At 37.3% G+C, this 17,380-nt stretch overlaps 1 protein-coding gene across 3 annotated transcripts in view; it reads right to left on the reverse strand.

The window, feature by feature from the left end:
* Window positions 1–17,380, reverse strand: part of ITPR2 (inositol 1,4,5-trisphosphate receptor type 2) — a 567,579-nt gene that overhangs the window by 319,344 nt on the left and 230,855 nt on the right. For all 3 annotated transcript variants that reach the window (XM_070453823.1, XM_070453822.1, XM_070453824.1), the window contains exons 23-26: window positions 16,980–17,109; window positions 14,865–14,922; window positions 13,009–13,174; window positions 11,858–12,031 (exon numbers count right to left, since the gene is read on the reverse strand). In XM_070453823.1, coding sequence (XP_070309924.1) covers window positions 11,858–12,031; window positions 13,009–13,174; window positions 14,865–14,922; window positions 16,980–17,109 — 528 coding nt within the window. The remainder of the gene's footprint in view (window positions 1–11,857; window positions 12,032–13,008; window positions 13,175–14,864; window positions 14,923–16,979; window positions 17,110–17,380) is intronic.

The raw sequence follows: 17,380 nt of genomic DNA on the forward strand, positions 1-17,380 counted from the left end.
TCCTGGAACTTGCTCAAACTCATGTCCATTGAGTCGGTGATGCCATCCAACTATCTCATCCTCTGTTGACCCCTTTTCCTCCTGCCTTCAGTCTTCCCCAGCATCAGTGTCTTTTCCAATGAGTCAGCTCTTTGCATCAGGTGGCCAAAGTATGGGAGCTTTGGCTTCAGCATCAGTCCTTCCAATGAATATTCAGGGTTGATTTCTTTTAGGAATGACTGATTTGATCTCCTTGCTGTTCAAAGGACTCTCAAGAGTCTTCTCCAGCACCACAATTCTAAAGCATCAGTTCTTTGCACTCAGCCTTCTTTTTCACACTGGCTTCTTTCATTTAGCAATATACATTTGAGGTTCTTCCATGTCCTTTTGTAACCTGTAAGCACTTTCTATCGCTGAATACTACTCCATTGTCTGGATACACTAAAGTTTATTTATAGTAATTCATCTATTAAAAGACCTCTGATTGCTTCCAATTTGGGGCCATTTTGCGTAAAGCTGCTGTAAATATTTGGGTGTAGGTTTTGAGTTGGTATCTTGGGGGCTGAAAGCTGGAATGTTCGGCTCCTTACAGTATGCGTGATTACCTCAACCTGTGGCCAGAGGGCGCTCTGCGCCTGAGACGTCTGAAGGCAGGAGTCTGATTTAGCGCCCCAATCTTGATTATTTGCTTAGAGTTAACTTGTCTTTCTGAGTTGTAGAGTTACTGGCATTCGTCTTCAGGGAAACTTACCATGTTGCCCAGAAGCTTAGAACTCTCTGATTAGGTTTGAGGTTACTTTTCTTACTTGGTAGATGGAGGGTGAGATAGAGGATGGCCTGGTTGGATGGCATCACTGACTCAATGGACATGAGTTTGAGCAAGCTCTGGGAGAAAGTGGACAGGGAAACCTGGCGTGTTGTGGTTCATGGGGTCACAAAGAATCGGACATGACTGAGCGACTAAACAACAGCAGTAACAGATGGAGGGTGGAGTCTTTTAGAGCTGTCCTCCGTTTCCAGTGAGCCCAGAAATATACTTAAAATAGGCTTTGTATCTAGGATCTAGTGGTTTTGTAATAGGAGGGCCATTTGAGTTTTAACTCGGCTACTTTTGTAGAAGTCGTTGGGAATGTGTTTATTTACATATTTAGTAAATTTAAAAGTTTGTTATGAACTTAAGATTCCTTGAAATATGTGAGTTCCTCTGGGGTTTGTTTAACCCAGAGAAGATTTCATTTGCCTTACAGAGCCACTTTGGGATATGACATTTTGTGAATATGTTAAAAAGAGTTTTTGACTTGGAACATTTGGGCCCTTGTCTCAAATCTTGAGCACAAGTGCACTTGTCTTGAGCTCAAGACAGTTTTCCTCCCCATTTTGGCTTTGACGAAGCCAAAACAGGTACCCCTTTGCTCTGCTACGCATGCATTTCCCTGATTTATCACTGTGGGTGTTTCCTTTAGGTACTCCTGGTTCTAACACAGGTTTCTGGTCAGACCTTCCATCTTCCTTGGGATCCAGGCTTTGTTTCCTTTCCGTTCTGTGTGTGTGAAGTGAAAGTGAAAGCCGTTCAGTCTTGTCCAACTCTTTGCGACACCATGGACTGTATAGTCCATGGAATTCTCCAGGCCAGAATACTGGAGTGGGTGAGTAGCCTTTCCAACAAAGAGCAAAACCTGAAGTAAACTATGAACTTCGGTCAATAATAACGTATCAGTATTGGCTTATCAACTGCACCAAATGCACCATATTAATTAATGGTGGTACCAGTGGTAAAGAACCTGCCTGCCATGCAGGAGACATAGAAGATTCAGGTTTGATCCCTGGGTCAGGAATCATGGCATGCCATGGAGGGCATGGCAATCCACTCCAGTATTCTTGCCTAGAGAATCCCATAGACAGACGAGCCTGGCAGGTTACAGTTCACAGGGTCTTAAGGAGTGGGACATGACTGAAGCAACTTATCTTGCACAACACATGTTAATAATAGAAAAATGAAGGGAAGGAAGGAGGGGATGTATGGGCATTCACTATACTTTCACTATACTTTAGTGTTTCTCTAAACCTAAAACTGCTCTAAAAACAAAGTCTATCAAATGAAGATATGAGCTCATAATCAAAGATGACCAAATACATAATGAAATAAGTGTAAAAATCATAAGAAATTCACAAGTACTTGAGATCCTGGAATTAGTATTACATACAAGGCCATAAAATAGCCAAATGGAATCACAAAAATTAGCAAGAGACAACAGATAATAAAAATGACCAAAAAGATTTTTTAATCAAATCACAGGTGTAATAAAGTATAATGGCTGAAATTTTTAAAAGTCAAGAAGTGAAGTTAACTACAAATAAGACATGCCTGAAAAGCGACTCAGACAAGTCTAAAGAAATTATTCAAATTCAGCACAAAGTCTCAGGTATGGGAATTATAAAAAAGAAACTAATAGATATGAAAGAAATAATAAGGTTTAAGTAACATGCAAAGAGTCAGATACGAATGAAAAGGCTGAGCAGTTCTAAGATCAGAATCAAAGCACCACTATTCAATACGAGATTTCCCTCGCAGCTAAGTTGGTAAAGAATCTGCCTGTAATGCAGGAGACCCAGCATCAATCCCTGGGTTGGGAAGATCCTCTGGAGAAGGAAATGGCAACCCACTCCAGTATTCTTGCCTGGAGAATCCCATGGACAGAGGAGCCTGGCAGGCTATAGTCTATGGGGTCACAAGAGTTGGACACGACTTAGTGACTTAACACCACATTCAACACACGGTAAACTTCTCAACAGTAGTAATGCTGCCCGAAGACATGGAACGATATTAAAACAAGTGGAAGAAAATAACTCGCAAATGATAAAACATTTTTGTTTCTAGTTAAAAACAATTTAAAATTTATATGTATCTATAAAATAGACTTAAAACATATAAAGGTCAGTAGAACTACAGGGGAAACTGATAAGTTTACCACTATAATGAGAAATGTAAGCAAATCTCTCTCAATTGTGTATACGTCAAGAAAACAAAGACTTAGTGAACAAATATATGGATACCTAGTTGGTGGGAATATAGGAGGAACCGGGAGATTGGGTTTGACACATATATGCTATTGATACCATGGATAAAATACATAACTAACGTTATTGTTCAGTCGCCCAGTCTTGCCCGACTCTTCAGCACGCCAGGCCTCTCTGTCCTTCATCATCTCCCAAAGTTTGCCCAAGTTCATGTCTATTACATCGGTGATAACCATCCAACCATCTTATCTTCTGATGCCCTCTTGTCCTTCTGCCCTTATCTTTCCCAGCACCAGGGACTTTTCCAATGAGTCAGGCATTTTTATCAGATGACCAAAATACTGGAGTTTCAACCTCAGCATCAGTCCCTCCAACGAGTATTCAGGGTTGATTTCCCTTTAGATTGACTGGTCTTATCTCCTTGCTGTCCAAGGGACTCTCAAGAGTCCCCCTCCAGCACCACAGTTCAAAGGCATCAATTCTTCAGGGCTCCATCTTCTCTATGGTCCAACTCTCACAACTGCACATGACCACTGGGAAGACCATAGCCTCGACCATACAGATCTTTGTCAGCAGAACATGACTAACGAGAACATACTATATAGCAGGGAACTCTACTTAATGCACTGTGGTGGCCTGAATGGAAAAGAAGTCCAGAAGAGAGGGGGTATGTGTATATGTGTGGCTGATTCATTTTGTTGCAGAGTAGAAACTAATTGAGCATTGTAAACCAACTATACTCCAATAAAAATTAATTTTTAAAAAGCTGAACAAATGAACTTCATAAATAAAACTGTGACCATGAAAAAAGAGAGAAAACAAAAGTATTAGTGAGTAGATAGATGATTTAAATACAATAAGCTCAATTTGCTAGTCACATATAAGGACTCCTATACCCATCATGTTCTACTCGAGCATAAGAAGATAGTTCTAAAACCTGAGGATATAATAGACCATAAAGCAGTCCCAACAAATCTTGGGAGAACTGGTATATCATCACAACCACATTCTCTTGTTGTGAGTTAATTAAGGATTCAATAGCCAAAGAAGTGTAAATTTTTCAAGTATACTTGGCAATTTAAAAATTCATTTCTGAGTAACTATTCTGGGCCAAAGAAGAAATCATAATGAAAAATTTTAACATCTAATATTGAACAATAATGAAAATTGTTGCTGTTCAGTCACTAAGTCGTGTTCAACTCTTTGTGACTCCATAGACTAGTGCACACCAGGCTCTTCTGCATTGAGTCAGTGTTACTATCTAACCATCCCATCCTCTGTTGCCTCCTTCTCCTGCTGCCTTCATTCTTTCCCAGCATCAGGGTCATTCCCAGTGAGTCAGCTCTTTGCAGCCAAAGTATTACAGCTTCAGCTTCAGCAACAGTCCTTCCAAAGAATATTCAAGGTTGATTTCCTTTAGGATTGACTGGTTTGATCTCCTTGCAGTCCAAGGGACTCTCAAGAGTCTTCTCCAACACCACAGTTCAAAAGCATCAATTTCTTGGAACTCAGCCTTCTTTATTTGCCAACTCTCACATCTGTACATGACTACTGGAAAAAACATAGCTTTGACTGTATGGACCTTTGTCAGCAAAGCAAAGTCCCTGCTTTGGAATACACTGTCTAGGTTGGTCATAGCTTTTCTTCCAAGGAGCAAGCATCTTTTAATTTCATGGCTGCAGTCACTGTCCATAGGGATTTTGGAGTCCAAGAAAATAAAATCTATCACTGCTTCCACTTTTCCCTCTTCTATTTGCCATGAATTGATGGGACCAGATGCCATGATTTTAAGTTTTTTAAATGTTGAGCATCAAGCCAGTTATTTTACTCTCTTCTTTCACTCTCATCAAGAGGCTCTTTAGTTCCTCTTCACTTTCACCATTAGAGTGGTATCATCTGCATATCTGAGGTTGTTGACATTGCTCCCAGAAATCTTGATTCCAGCTTGTGATTCATCCAACACAACCATTTCTCATGATGTACTCTGCATGTAAGCTAAATAAGCAGGGAGACAATATACAACCTTTTCACACTCCTTTCCCTGTTTTGAACCAGTCCATTGTTTCACATCCAGTTTTGACCCACAAACAGGTTTCTCAGGAGACAGGTAAGGTGGTTGGATACTCTCGTCTCTTCAAGAATTTTCTGCAATTTATTGTGATCCACGTAGTCAAAGGCTTGAGAGTACTCAGTGAAGCAGAAGTAGATGTTTTTCTGGAACTCCCTTTCTTTCTCCATGATCCAGTGAAATATTGGCAATTTGATCTCTGGTTCCTCTGCCTTTTCTAAACCCGGTTGTACATCTGGACTTTCTTGGTTCATGTACTGCTGAAGCCTAGCTTGAGGGATTTCGAGCATAGTCTTGCTAGCACGTGAAATAAGTGCAGTTGTATGGTAATTTGAACGTTCTTTAGCATTGTTTTCTTTGAGATTGGAATGAAAACTGACCTTTTCCCATCCTGTGGAATACCATTTGTCAGTATCTGTGGGATGCAGATCCTTAGGAATTATACCATTCATTTTTTTTTAAGTCTGCAAAGTATGTCAACATAAAAGGCTAGAGTATAATAGGATAAATATAATAAAATAGCAAACAAGCCCAGGAGCTTAACAAGTCAAAAATAAACTCATTAAAAAGATGAATAAAATATGTATAGCTCTGGTGAAATTGTACCTGACATCATACATTTGTCAAAACTCACAGAATTGTACAACCCAAAGAGTGAAATCTAAAGGGAAAAAGAAGAGAATGAAAAAGTGGTATGAAGCTACAGATATAACAGAAATTTTAAAAGACAATGAAAGATGAATAAATTTGAAAACTAAAGTATACAGCTAGAATAATATACAAGTTGACCCACAAGAGAAAAGTTTAATGAATTTATAATCTCTACAATATTAATTACTAGTCAAAATTTACCCAAACTAAATCCAAGGCCAATGCAGATTTCGACAAGTTCTACCAAACACTGACAGAAGGGATAATTCCAATATTACCCAAAGAAAGGGTAAGATTCTGTAACCCACTTCATTATGGAACTAGTCTAACCTTGATACCAACAACTGACAGAACAGTACAAGATAGAAAGACTGTAGACCAACCTCACTGATAATATAGATGTAAAACGGCAAACAAAATCCTCAGAAGCTAGATGTAGTACGACATAAAATATCATCAAGACATATTTATTCTAGAATACAAGGTTACTATAGAAGTCTACTGATGATTCATGTTATTAAAATTAGCAGATGAAAATTAAAGAAAACATCATCTTGATAGATGCAAACCCTGAATTTAATTAAAATCATAACCATTCATGGTAAAAATTAGCAAAAGGAAAACAGGAGAGCATTTCCTCAATTGATAAAAGTTATCTACAAAAAAGTATAATAAACATCATGTTCAATAGTGAAATATTAAAATTATTGCCTTTAAAATCAGAAGCAAAACAAAAATGCCATTATCATCACATCTGCTCAACACTGTACCAGAAAATCTTACCAACACACTAAAACAAGTAAAGAAGAAATAACAGATGAAAAGATAGTACTCAAGTTTAAACTCAGAGCATCACCATGACTTGATATAAAAAATATTTTTAAACTCAGTAGTGGGTACACATGAATTGGTAGGATCTAACTACCTGCCCACACAGAATTTAGCTTAATCTAAACTGGAAGAGAAGTGAAATGTCCAATAAACATATAAAAACATGCTCAACTTCATAAAAATCCAGCAAAATGAAAATCACACAGGGATAATACACCAAACACATCCAATTATCAAAAATGGAAAAGCAAGAAAACCAGCTTAGACTTCACGATGGGGAATTACAGAAATTCTTACATACCCTGAGAGTATCATTTGGTCTTTGGAAAGCAACCGACATTATTTGATAAACATACTAGATGTTTACACCTAAATATACATCTTGAAGGGTCTCTTAAACATGTGCATCAGGATTGACATTTCAAAGTTTTTAAAGCTCCTTTTGGTAGCAAATTGCCTTTCAAGACACTAGAACTATGAAGAATGAAAATGTCCATCAAGAGTTTACTAGATAAACATCTGTATAAAATGTAATAATGTATATTAGAGAAAATAAAATAAGTCACTGCTACACAACAACGAAGACAGAGAGCAAAAACATACCTAAAACAGACTAAATAACTATTTAGGTCTTCTGCTCATTTTTTGATTAGGTTGTTTGTTTTTTTGACATTGAGCTTCATGAACTGTTTATATATTTTAGAGATTAATCCTGTCAGTTGCTTCATTTGCAAATATTTTCTCCCATTCTGATGACTGTCTTTTTATTTTGTTTATGGTCTCCTTTGTTGTGCAAAAGCTTTTAAGTTTAATTAACTCCCATTTGTTTATTTTGGTTTTTCTTTTCGTTACTCGAGGAGGTTGGTCAAAAAAGATCTTGCTGAGATTTATGTCAAGGAGTGTTCTGCCTAAGTTTTACTCTAAGAGTTTAATACAATGAAATATTACTCAGTCATAAAAATGAATGAATTGGGTCATCTGTAGAGACATGGATGGGCCTAGAGAGTGTCATACAAAGTGAAATAAGTCAGAAAGAGAAAAACAAATATTGTATATTAATATATATATATATTTATGTGGAATCTAAAAAAGATGATATGTTTGGGTGTGTGTGTGTGTGTTAGTCACTCAGTCGTGTCCGACTTTGCGATCCCATGGACTATAGCCCACCAGGCTCCTCTGACCATGGAATTCTCCAGGCAAGAATACTGGAGTGGGTTGCCATTTCCTTCTCTAGGGGATCTTCCCAACCCAGGGATCGAACTCTGGTCTCCTATACTGCAAGCAGTTTCTTTACCATCTGAGCTACCAGGAAAAAATGGTGTAGATGGTCCTATTGGCAAAGCAGAAATAGACACAGACATAGAAAACACCCAGGAGGAAAGCAAGGAGATGGGAGGAACTGGGAGATCGGATTGATACACATGCACTATTGATACCATGTATAAAACAGACAACAACAATAAGAACAGACTGTCCAGCACAAAGAACTCTACTCAATGCACTGTGGTTACATGAGTAGGAAGGAAGCCCAAAAAGGAGGGAATGTATGTACATGTGCAGCTGGTTTATCTTACTGTACAGTAGAAACTACATTATAAAGCAACTGGACTCCAATAAAAATTAACCTAAAAAAAAGACTAAATGAGATTCTTTTCATTTGTTAAATGTTTTAGAAATACAGATACACATAGTAAAACCACTATGACAGCTAAGGAAATTATTAACATAAACTCATGAAAATGGTTTCCTCTGGAATACAGGGATGGACCATGGGGACAGGGATGGACCATGGGGACTTCTTATTGGTAATATTCTATTTCTCAAGCTATACACTAATTTCAACGAATTGTTCTACCTCAGGAGGTAGTGGATTTCCCATCACAGAAGTTTGTTTTGTTTTAAGAAATATCTCACTTTGGTGAGCTATTTACAGACAGAACAAGTACCATATAGGAAATGGACTTGATAACCCTACAAGTATCTTTTAAGATTTCATAATTCGATGTGCATCATAACAAACAGCACAATATGTTGCACATAAAAACCAACAATAATTATAACAAGCATTCACTGGATACAGATTTTTGGCAGACACTGCTGGTTGCTAACCTACATCCTTACTTCCTTCTCCCTTGCCAGCAGATTTTTTAAAATATTTATTTACTTATTTGGTTGTACCGGGTATTAGTTGCAGCATGCAGGATCTTTAGTTGAGTAATTCAGGCTTTAGCTGCAGCATGTAAACTCTTAGTTGCAACATGTGGGATCTAGTTCCCTGATCAGGGATTGAACTCAGGCCCCCCACATTGTTGGCATGGAGCCTTAACCACTGAACACCTGGGAAACCCTACAAGCAGATTCTGATTTTGTTTATCCTTCCCCCATGTAACTCAGCAGAGAATATTCTAGCCTGTGGAGCATCTTTTATTTAGTCTAAACTCACAGTCCCTTGGTTTAGAGGTAAACATGTAGTCCTGCTTCAGCCAAGCAGACATGAGATAGAATCTACTGAGGGGCACCTGGGAAAGGTTTACTTGTTATTAAGCAGAAGACCCAGAAAAGCACAGACATTCTTTCTTGGGGTGTCGTGATGCTAGGATGAGGATATTCTGATGCAACCATGAGGAAGATCAGTCTCAGTGTAAGGCCACTGGTCCGTCATGATTGCACTGAGACAATAAATTAACTAAAGCTGGAGTCTTACTTCTTGACTTGGTAACTAATATGTCACCGTATAGTCTATATTTTCCCACTGAAGTCATATCAACTGACACACCATATGCAGAGTTCACTCATTTAATCTTCACGGGAACACTATGAGCTAAGTATCATTATTAAGTTCACTGAATGGACAATGAAAACAAAACTGAAAGAATTTAAATCAGTTGCTCAAAGTCACACATATAGTGAGTGGCAAATTCTAGGGTGTCTGAGACCAAAATCTACCCTCTGAATGCCCTATCCATTCAAGGCCCATTCATCTTCCTGAGGCTGTGCGGGGTGAAAAGAAAATCCCAACAGATCTGAGGGGTCCATACGTGTGCCTAAGGTACAAGTCAGTGTTGGCGGCTGCAGTATTTATACGGCAGCCAACGCAGATTCTTGGCCTCTGAATCGTGGCTATGATTGTTTGACCTTAAAATCTATAGTCCAGAGGCAGCCTCTAAAACTGTTTTCCTCCAGACATTCCTAAAATTTAATTCCTTGTATTAAATCACTTCCTGCTTTAAGGACCTAAAATTATTAACATGTGCTGAACTGATAAATCCTGACCTCAACAAATAAATAAGTATATTTCAACTTTATTGATTTATATTCATCTGAAGTCCCTAGAAAAATAGTTTTATAGCCCATGTGTAATGCAGTTTTATTTTTAATAAAATGACTATTATCAGATGACTTATTCATCTTCTTTCTCACATCAATACAACTTTTATTAAACTGCTATGAGGATGTTGTGGATATACACTTAAGACAGGTTCTTTATCCTCTTTCCCTCATGACTGGGAACTTAAGCTGTAGACTAGTGACTGGCATCCCTCATGGAACATCTCACTTCTACTCTTAAGTGATTTTCTGGGCAAACTTTTACAAAAAGCATAATGTATTTTTCCTAAGGTTTAGTGTTCTTCTTTATTAAAATAAAATAATGAAAAGTTCTGAAAGGGGAAGAAACATTACATTTATCCTCTAGAATATTTACAAAATATGTATTTGTAAAAGGAAAAGGTATTCTAACTTCATGAAAGCATAATATATCTCTTAATAACTTTAAATATTGTATCAGAAAGTGCAATTTTACATTAAAGAGCCTAGAGCTTATCATTAAAAAGATCTGAGTTAAAATCACATAGAGCTGCTTGATAGTGAGAAAATCCTTGGGTTTTCTGAATTTCTGTTAATTCAGCTGATTCGGAAATGTGATCTTTATACCTATCTCCAAAGTTTACTGTAACATTTTTTAAAAATATACCTTGCATGACAGAGTCTGCTGTAAGAGTTGGTATATAGCAAATGCTAAGTAAATGTTGAATTTTCTCTTATATCTTAAACACGCTATGGAATAACTCCATTTCAACCAAAAAAAAAAAAAAGCTGTAGAAATTCTACATGCCACTAACTTATATCATGCGTGTGCGTACTTAATTGCTAAGTCGTGCCTGACTCTTTGCGATGCCATAGACTATTGCCCACCTGTCCTCTGTCCATGGGAATTCTCCAGGCAACAATACTGGAGTGGGTTGCCATTTCCACCGCCAAGGGAAACATATTGAACCCATGTCTCCTGCGTCTCCTGCACTGACAGGTAGATTCTTTACCATTGAGCCACTTATATCATAAAATCACAGAAAAGTTTCTAAAGAATTAAGTCAAAAGTATTGTGCAGATCAGTGGTGATTAGTCCTGAGACAAGTAGAAAGTAGTTACCCACCACTGAACTTCCCTTTGGAATTTTTCAGCATCTTGACTTTAATTACTTCCCATTCCCACTAATTACCTCCTATTCAACACCCGATACTACAAAATACTTTGGGTATTCCAACAAACAGAAAAGTCGGGGCAGGTAAACCCCTCAAACAGTTTACATTCCTGTAGATTAAAATAATAACTAAATAAGGACTTCCCTGTGGTCCAGTGGCTAAGATCTGGTACTCCCAAAGACTCAATACGGCCAAATTAAAAAAAAAAAAAAAAACTAAATAAAACACTGGACAGGTATTTAAGAAACTCATTATATTATCAGTTATGGTGTTGACACTGATCTTCTAAAAAAAATGCTTTAAAAAATTTAATGGTTTATTTAGTATTTAGCAAAATGCAGAAACAGCAATGAAATTAGCCCAGTGAAAACTAAAACCAATATAACAAAAGACTTATGAACACCATTTTACCATTTTTCAGATCAAACAAATTTGGGGGATTTTCATGTTGGCAATGTCCTTTCATTTGGGTATTTTTACTTATTTATAAGGATATTCAATAATGAAAAGAATGATTTATAGGCTAACAATAAAAAAGCCACCATGAACGTTAAAACAAAAATTCCCCTCTCTTCATAGGTTTAGGCTTACGACCTACTCCTTTTTTCTTTACCTCACTCCATCCTGTTGTTTTGATTCGTGGATTATAAGATTGAGAGTGGGAAGGAGAAAGAGTGAAAAAGGAGGCAGATGGTGTAATGAGAACAATTAACAAGAATTAACCAAAGTACAAGTTTATGTGGATTATTGACTCGGCAAAGAGAAATTTTATGCTGGTTTAAAAGATATTGTTTGGATGATTTCAATTTAGATCTTGAAAACAAACCTCAATTGGCTCTTCACCACCTTTTACTTGATTTTCACCCATTTCTCCATTCTCATAGCTGCTGCTCTTCTCAACCCATAACTCGGATTTCTCTACAGTAAGTCGGAGCTGGTCTAGATCTGCCTTGATCTGTTTGTAGTTATCTACATCCTGATTAGACACCAGCAACTGCACCTGGAAACAGAATTTCAATCCTCAATTTACTTATGGAATTTCATTTATGTCAAAAATCCCAAGTCTTTTAATATATGTGTCCCTCAGTTGAAGTTTAATATTTCTAGGCTATTTATGGATATTTTACATGTATATTGATCATGAAAATTTACCTGAAAGTATCTGCAAATTCCACTTAATATATTCACATGTTATAAGGAATTATACATACAAAAAAGTGAGCCCTAACAATGCTTTTCAAACTGTTAAAGAGTAATTTAAAGTGAAAGATACCCTAACTCTAATTTTACCAATAAAGTTAATTTTTCTGAGACTCCTTGTCTGAAACAGGTAGAAACATAAAAATAAGTGGAAGAAAATACCCATACAGTCTAAAGCTTAATTTGTATATATTATGTGAATATAGGAATAGTTTTATCTATTTCTATAATTACTTTTAATTATTTCATATTTTAACATATTCCTGTAAAATGTCCTAATGAAGATCAATGTTGTATTAAGGAACTATTAGTGAAATACAAGTAAGCCCAGAGATAGTCTTCATTCATGGTCTCAAAATTGGTATCATTCAAAGATGACAAAGAAAAAGATTAGCTCGATCACAATTCCTCTCTTTTGGATTCATATATTTTTCAATCACAAAACATTTATTTCGGTGTAGTACCCAAACCGATCAGTAAAATTTAGGGTCAGAATAACAGCAGGGGCAACAACATTCCTAATATGGTATTATCCCCCAGTGCCTTCCTAAATCTTAGTGCCTATCACCCACATTAAAGATACTAACTGAAAAATCACTTTCTAAAATAGATCATGTCTTGGCTGCAGACAAGGCCATATCTATCTTTAAAAATAGAAAGTGTCCCCAGGAAAAGCTGCAGTCTCATTAACTCCGCAACCATTAAGTCAGGTTGGATGCTATAAACAACATTTCAGAGCCTCTGCGGGTGGAAGCACTGAAGGCTACTCAATCTCACCTGTTTAAATGCCTGTAAAACTTCCGCTCTCTGGCTGAAGTGCTTGAATAGCAGCTGCAGGGCTCCCGATAGCAGAGGCGGGTAGTCATGCATGATCAGATGAATGAGGACCCGTAAAAACGTCCTGCCTCCTTCGTCATCGAGTTGAACTGGATTTTTCTCCTTTCTGTAAAACCAAAAAATCATTCTAAAAGACTCGTATTTACATAAAATCTAGTCATAAGTGGCTAAAATAGTGTATGCATTTTCAGACTTAACACTATTTCCACAATCACCCCTCCACAAAAAATTGTAAATTGCAAAGGAAGACCTTTTTACTTTCTTTGGCCTCATGTTACTAATAAGGGGGCTTCCCAGGGTGGCGCTAGTGATAAAGAATCTGCCTGCCAATGCAGGAGACATAAGAGACGTGGGTTTGATTCCTGGGTTGGGAAGATCCCCTGGAGAAGGGCATGGCAACCCACTCCATTATTCTGGCCTGGAGAATCCCCAGAAACAGAGGAGTCCGGAGGGCTACAGTCCACAGGGTCACAAAGAGTGGGACACGACTGAAGCGACTTAGCTTGCAGGCACAATTAATGAGGAAATGGAACATAAAGAAAAGCTTGTGACTGTCCATGAAAGGAGGGGTGACCAAAGTCCCAGTCTGTCCGAGACCGAGAGGGTTCCTAAGATGGGAGACTCTCAGTGACTGCAATAGGAAAGTAGCAGGCAAACTGGAATGATCTGGTAATCTAGACACAGACAAAGATAGAATCTGAATCAATCCAGAAGCGTTTATTGAGAAGGCATATCAGCTGGACCCACGTTGAGGACCAATTTACCAGCCCCAACGCCCCCAACCAGGCCCCAAACCTGCTCAGGACAGGTGATGAGGCAGTGAGGCGCAGCATGCTCACGCGCACAGGCCAGGCCAGAGCCAGAGCAACTCCGCGAGTTTGCTGTGTTCGGACTCTGGGCTAGATTACCCGGATGAAAAGTTCGTTTATTTCAGTGAAAATCATACACTGGTTTATCCTCTTCTCAGGAATAACAAAAACTTGAATAGGAAAACACAGTAACAATAACAACAGCAGAAACTGGCAAAACAATATAAAAGCAAACCTAAACCAAAAGTTCACTAGAGATAAAAATCCTTTTTGGGCTTCCCTGAGTCTTTCTTCTTGTCTTTTCTTGCTAATCAAAGAAAATGCAACAAAAGGCTTAGTACAGAAATCTGTTAGGTACATATGGCAAATCTGTGATAAAAATTCATGCTAGAAACTCAATATTTGTAGCTCAGACATCGTACGGGTTTTACTTTTCTTTCTATTAGTTTCATTTCTGGGGAAACCAAAGCAACAACCTAAAAACAATGAATAGTAGGGCTCTTGACAGCAAAGGAGGGTAGCCATGCAGAGATATTTCATTTCCTTCAATCATATGGATATTTCCAACTGACAGATGATGAGCATTAGTTCTCACATATATACTTAATGATAACATTGAAAGAAGTTACTTTCTTGCCTCAAATTTCTCAGATTTTGGGAAGCAGTGTTTTGCAAGATCCAGCGGTATTTTTGCCAGGAGACTTAAAGGGCATTCGTGTGCTGTCATTATTTGAGGAAAGAAAAGCAAAGAATTCAGGGGAAAGTTCAATACACTGATGTCATCTCTCCTGTCTTTTTTTTTTAACCTGACCTAAAGAAAAGCTATGCTTTCTCTTCTATAGTAAATTCGCAGCTTCATTTCTGGCAGGAATTATGTTGGCAACCATAAAGGATATAAAATTAAATAGATACAGGGAATGATAAAGTATTGTAAAATTCTAAGTAAAATCTTATTCATAAAATAATGATACATAAATACTACTATACCTTCCAGCAAACATAGTTTCTGCCTGAGCTGCAATTTCATCTATATCAGGAACAATAGCTGCAAAGACAAATGGTAAAATGGTAAAAAATCCATCCTTTATATTTTTATAATTAGGAGTCCCAATATTTATATTAATGTAGCATACTTTAAAATATTTTTGTCTTAATTTCTTTATGCCACCAAAAGTCAATTAACACTTTAAAAAGTCACAATACAGTGTCTCTTATTCACCAATATTTTAAATATTTAAATTTTAAATTTAAATCACCAATATTTTAAATTTTAAATTACATTTAAAAATCATTATACTCAAAGATACATTGAAAAGATCACATAAAACTATTTTCAAAGTTTCTTCATCTATATAAGCATATATATATATATATATATATATATATATATATATATAAAACTACATACACACATACCTATATATATACATATAATTTAAATGGATAATGATATGGAAAGATAATATTTTTTAAAGAATCACAATATACCTATAAGGAAACTTGTTATTACATGGTACTTCCAAACAATATGATCTTTTTACCTAAGCTTACTTTTGCAATTCCATACCTTCTTCTTGTGGGACAGAGTGCTTTTTTTTTTTTTAATATGAACCAGTCTTGATTCCTCACCCATCCCCACCACTAACATTTTGAAGATGTCTATGATAGGTACACAATTTATTTCTCATCTCCAAAGCACGAAAAGAAAAAGGAGCAAGATATAAAAAGGGAAAAGATTCTTCCCAGAAAGCCACCTCATACAAATACAACCGATTTAAGAGGTCAGATAAATCAAAGAAGACTGGTTTTCTGGGGATGCCCCTAGACTTCCCCTCCCACTCTTTTACTGACAGAGCTCCTTTTTCCAGAAGTCTGGCTTCTGAGAGCCAATAATTGTTATGCTAGTGTCAATGCAAACGCCAGCAAGACTTTCTGGTTCTGCCTCCTCATTCCTGGAAATAGCCCCTTGGGGTTCTACACTTCTGGGAAGCATAAAAACAACACGCAAATGTGCCTGGGAGACTTCTAGCTCAGGAGAGCCGAACTCCACGTGTAGAGCACACTGCCTTGGATGGTACCCATGAGTCAGGGAGCAGGACGTTTGGCTTAGCATCCACGTTAACTACGCTGACTTTCCATCAAACTGACTGATGCACAAAGAGGCTTCCTGATGTGATCACAGTGACTGCAGTTCTCAAGAAGTTTCATATCTGTATAAAAATCCCACCCCAGCAAAAAAGTTCTGTGAACTGGCTAAATCATCAGTGATATAGATTCCATCTTCAATATGATATAGTTTCCAGCTTGTCATGGCTGGCCTGATCTAGTCAGAAAAAAAAAAAGTGGTGATTTAATATTTCTTAGGTTTCATAAGGTACTTTCTAGAGTCACAACATTTTTACAATAATTTTTATGCTCTTATGTCATTATGCCCCTATACTCACAGAGAGAGTAGCTTCATTCTTATACACTTTCAATGTGAAAAACTGAAAAACAGTACCAATTTACAACTGTACAAGGTAATAAAGAACCAACACACACACATACACAGTAAAACCAACACCCACATCCAGACCTTTATGGGAATGCCATGTCTTTATTCTTGAGTTGGGTAACTCCTACAAAATACCTTTCTTCCTGATAGATGCATTTCACATGCTCTGTGATCAAGCCAAAAAAATAATCCCCTTGGATTTTCACCAAAACAGCATAATTCTTAAAAGATTCAGACCTGCAGTTGGAGAGACCTCAGAGAGAATCCCTTTTCCACTACTTCATAACTTTAAGCAAGTAACTTAACCACTCTAACCTTGGTCTTCTGATCAGTAAACTGGCACAATAAAGAGGACTCAAACTTGTGGAGTTGTGAAGATAACAAGAGAGACTGCATTCAAAGGACCGAGCACCAGCAGCAGCAAACATCCTCCCTGTCATTCTAGACATGTTATTTAATTTCTGTCTCAGCTCCTTCATTTCATTGGTGGATATTATTTGAACATTTTTGTCTCATACAAATGCCTCTTGTCTTAAAGCATAAAAAGGAACTTTGAAGTTCTCATGGAAACATCATCCAGAGAGTAAATATTGTCACAAAGGTAATACCTGATGGCAGCAGTGTATCAGGAGAGCCACTGGTGGACGTTTCGGCATTTCCATTGTTCTCCCCGAATTCCTTCTTATATATTGACAGCATATAGGAGATCCTATAATCTAGTCTGACACTCAAGATAAACTATAAGAAACATTAAAAACAACATAAGTTTCTTTCATCAGCATGGTGTTTAAAAATTCATTTCATTATAGGACAGCAAGAACAACGTAACTATCAACATGTCACATGAACTACTTCAAAACTTTACTGGAAAACTCAACACTTCCATCACACACATGATAAACAGTCATAACACTAAGAACAGTGAGGCATTTGCAGGAGCCAATATCAGTAAAATCCCTCGACAGTTTTTGAAAAGAAGATGACTTGACTTCCCACGATCACTCTTGGA

The sequence above is a fragment of the Odocoileus virginianus genome, chromosome 23, assembly GCF_023699985.2.
Source record: "Odocoileus virginianus isolate 20LAN1187 ecotype Illinois chromosome 23, Ovbor_1.2, whole genome shotgun sequence".
Classification (NCBI taxonomy): Eukaryota; Metazoa; Chordata; class Mammalia; order Artiodactyla; family Cervidae; genus Odocoileus; species Odocoileus virginianus.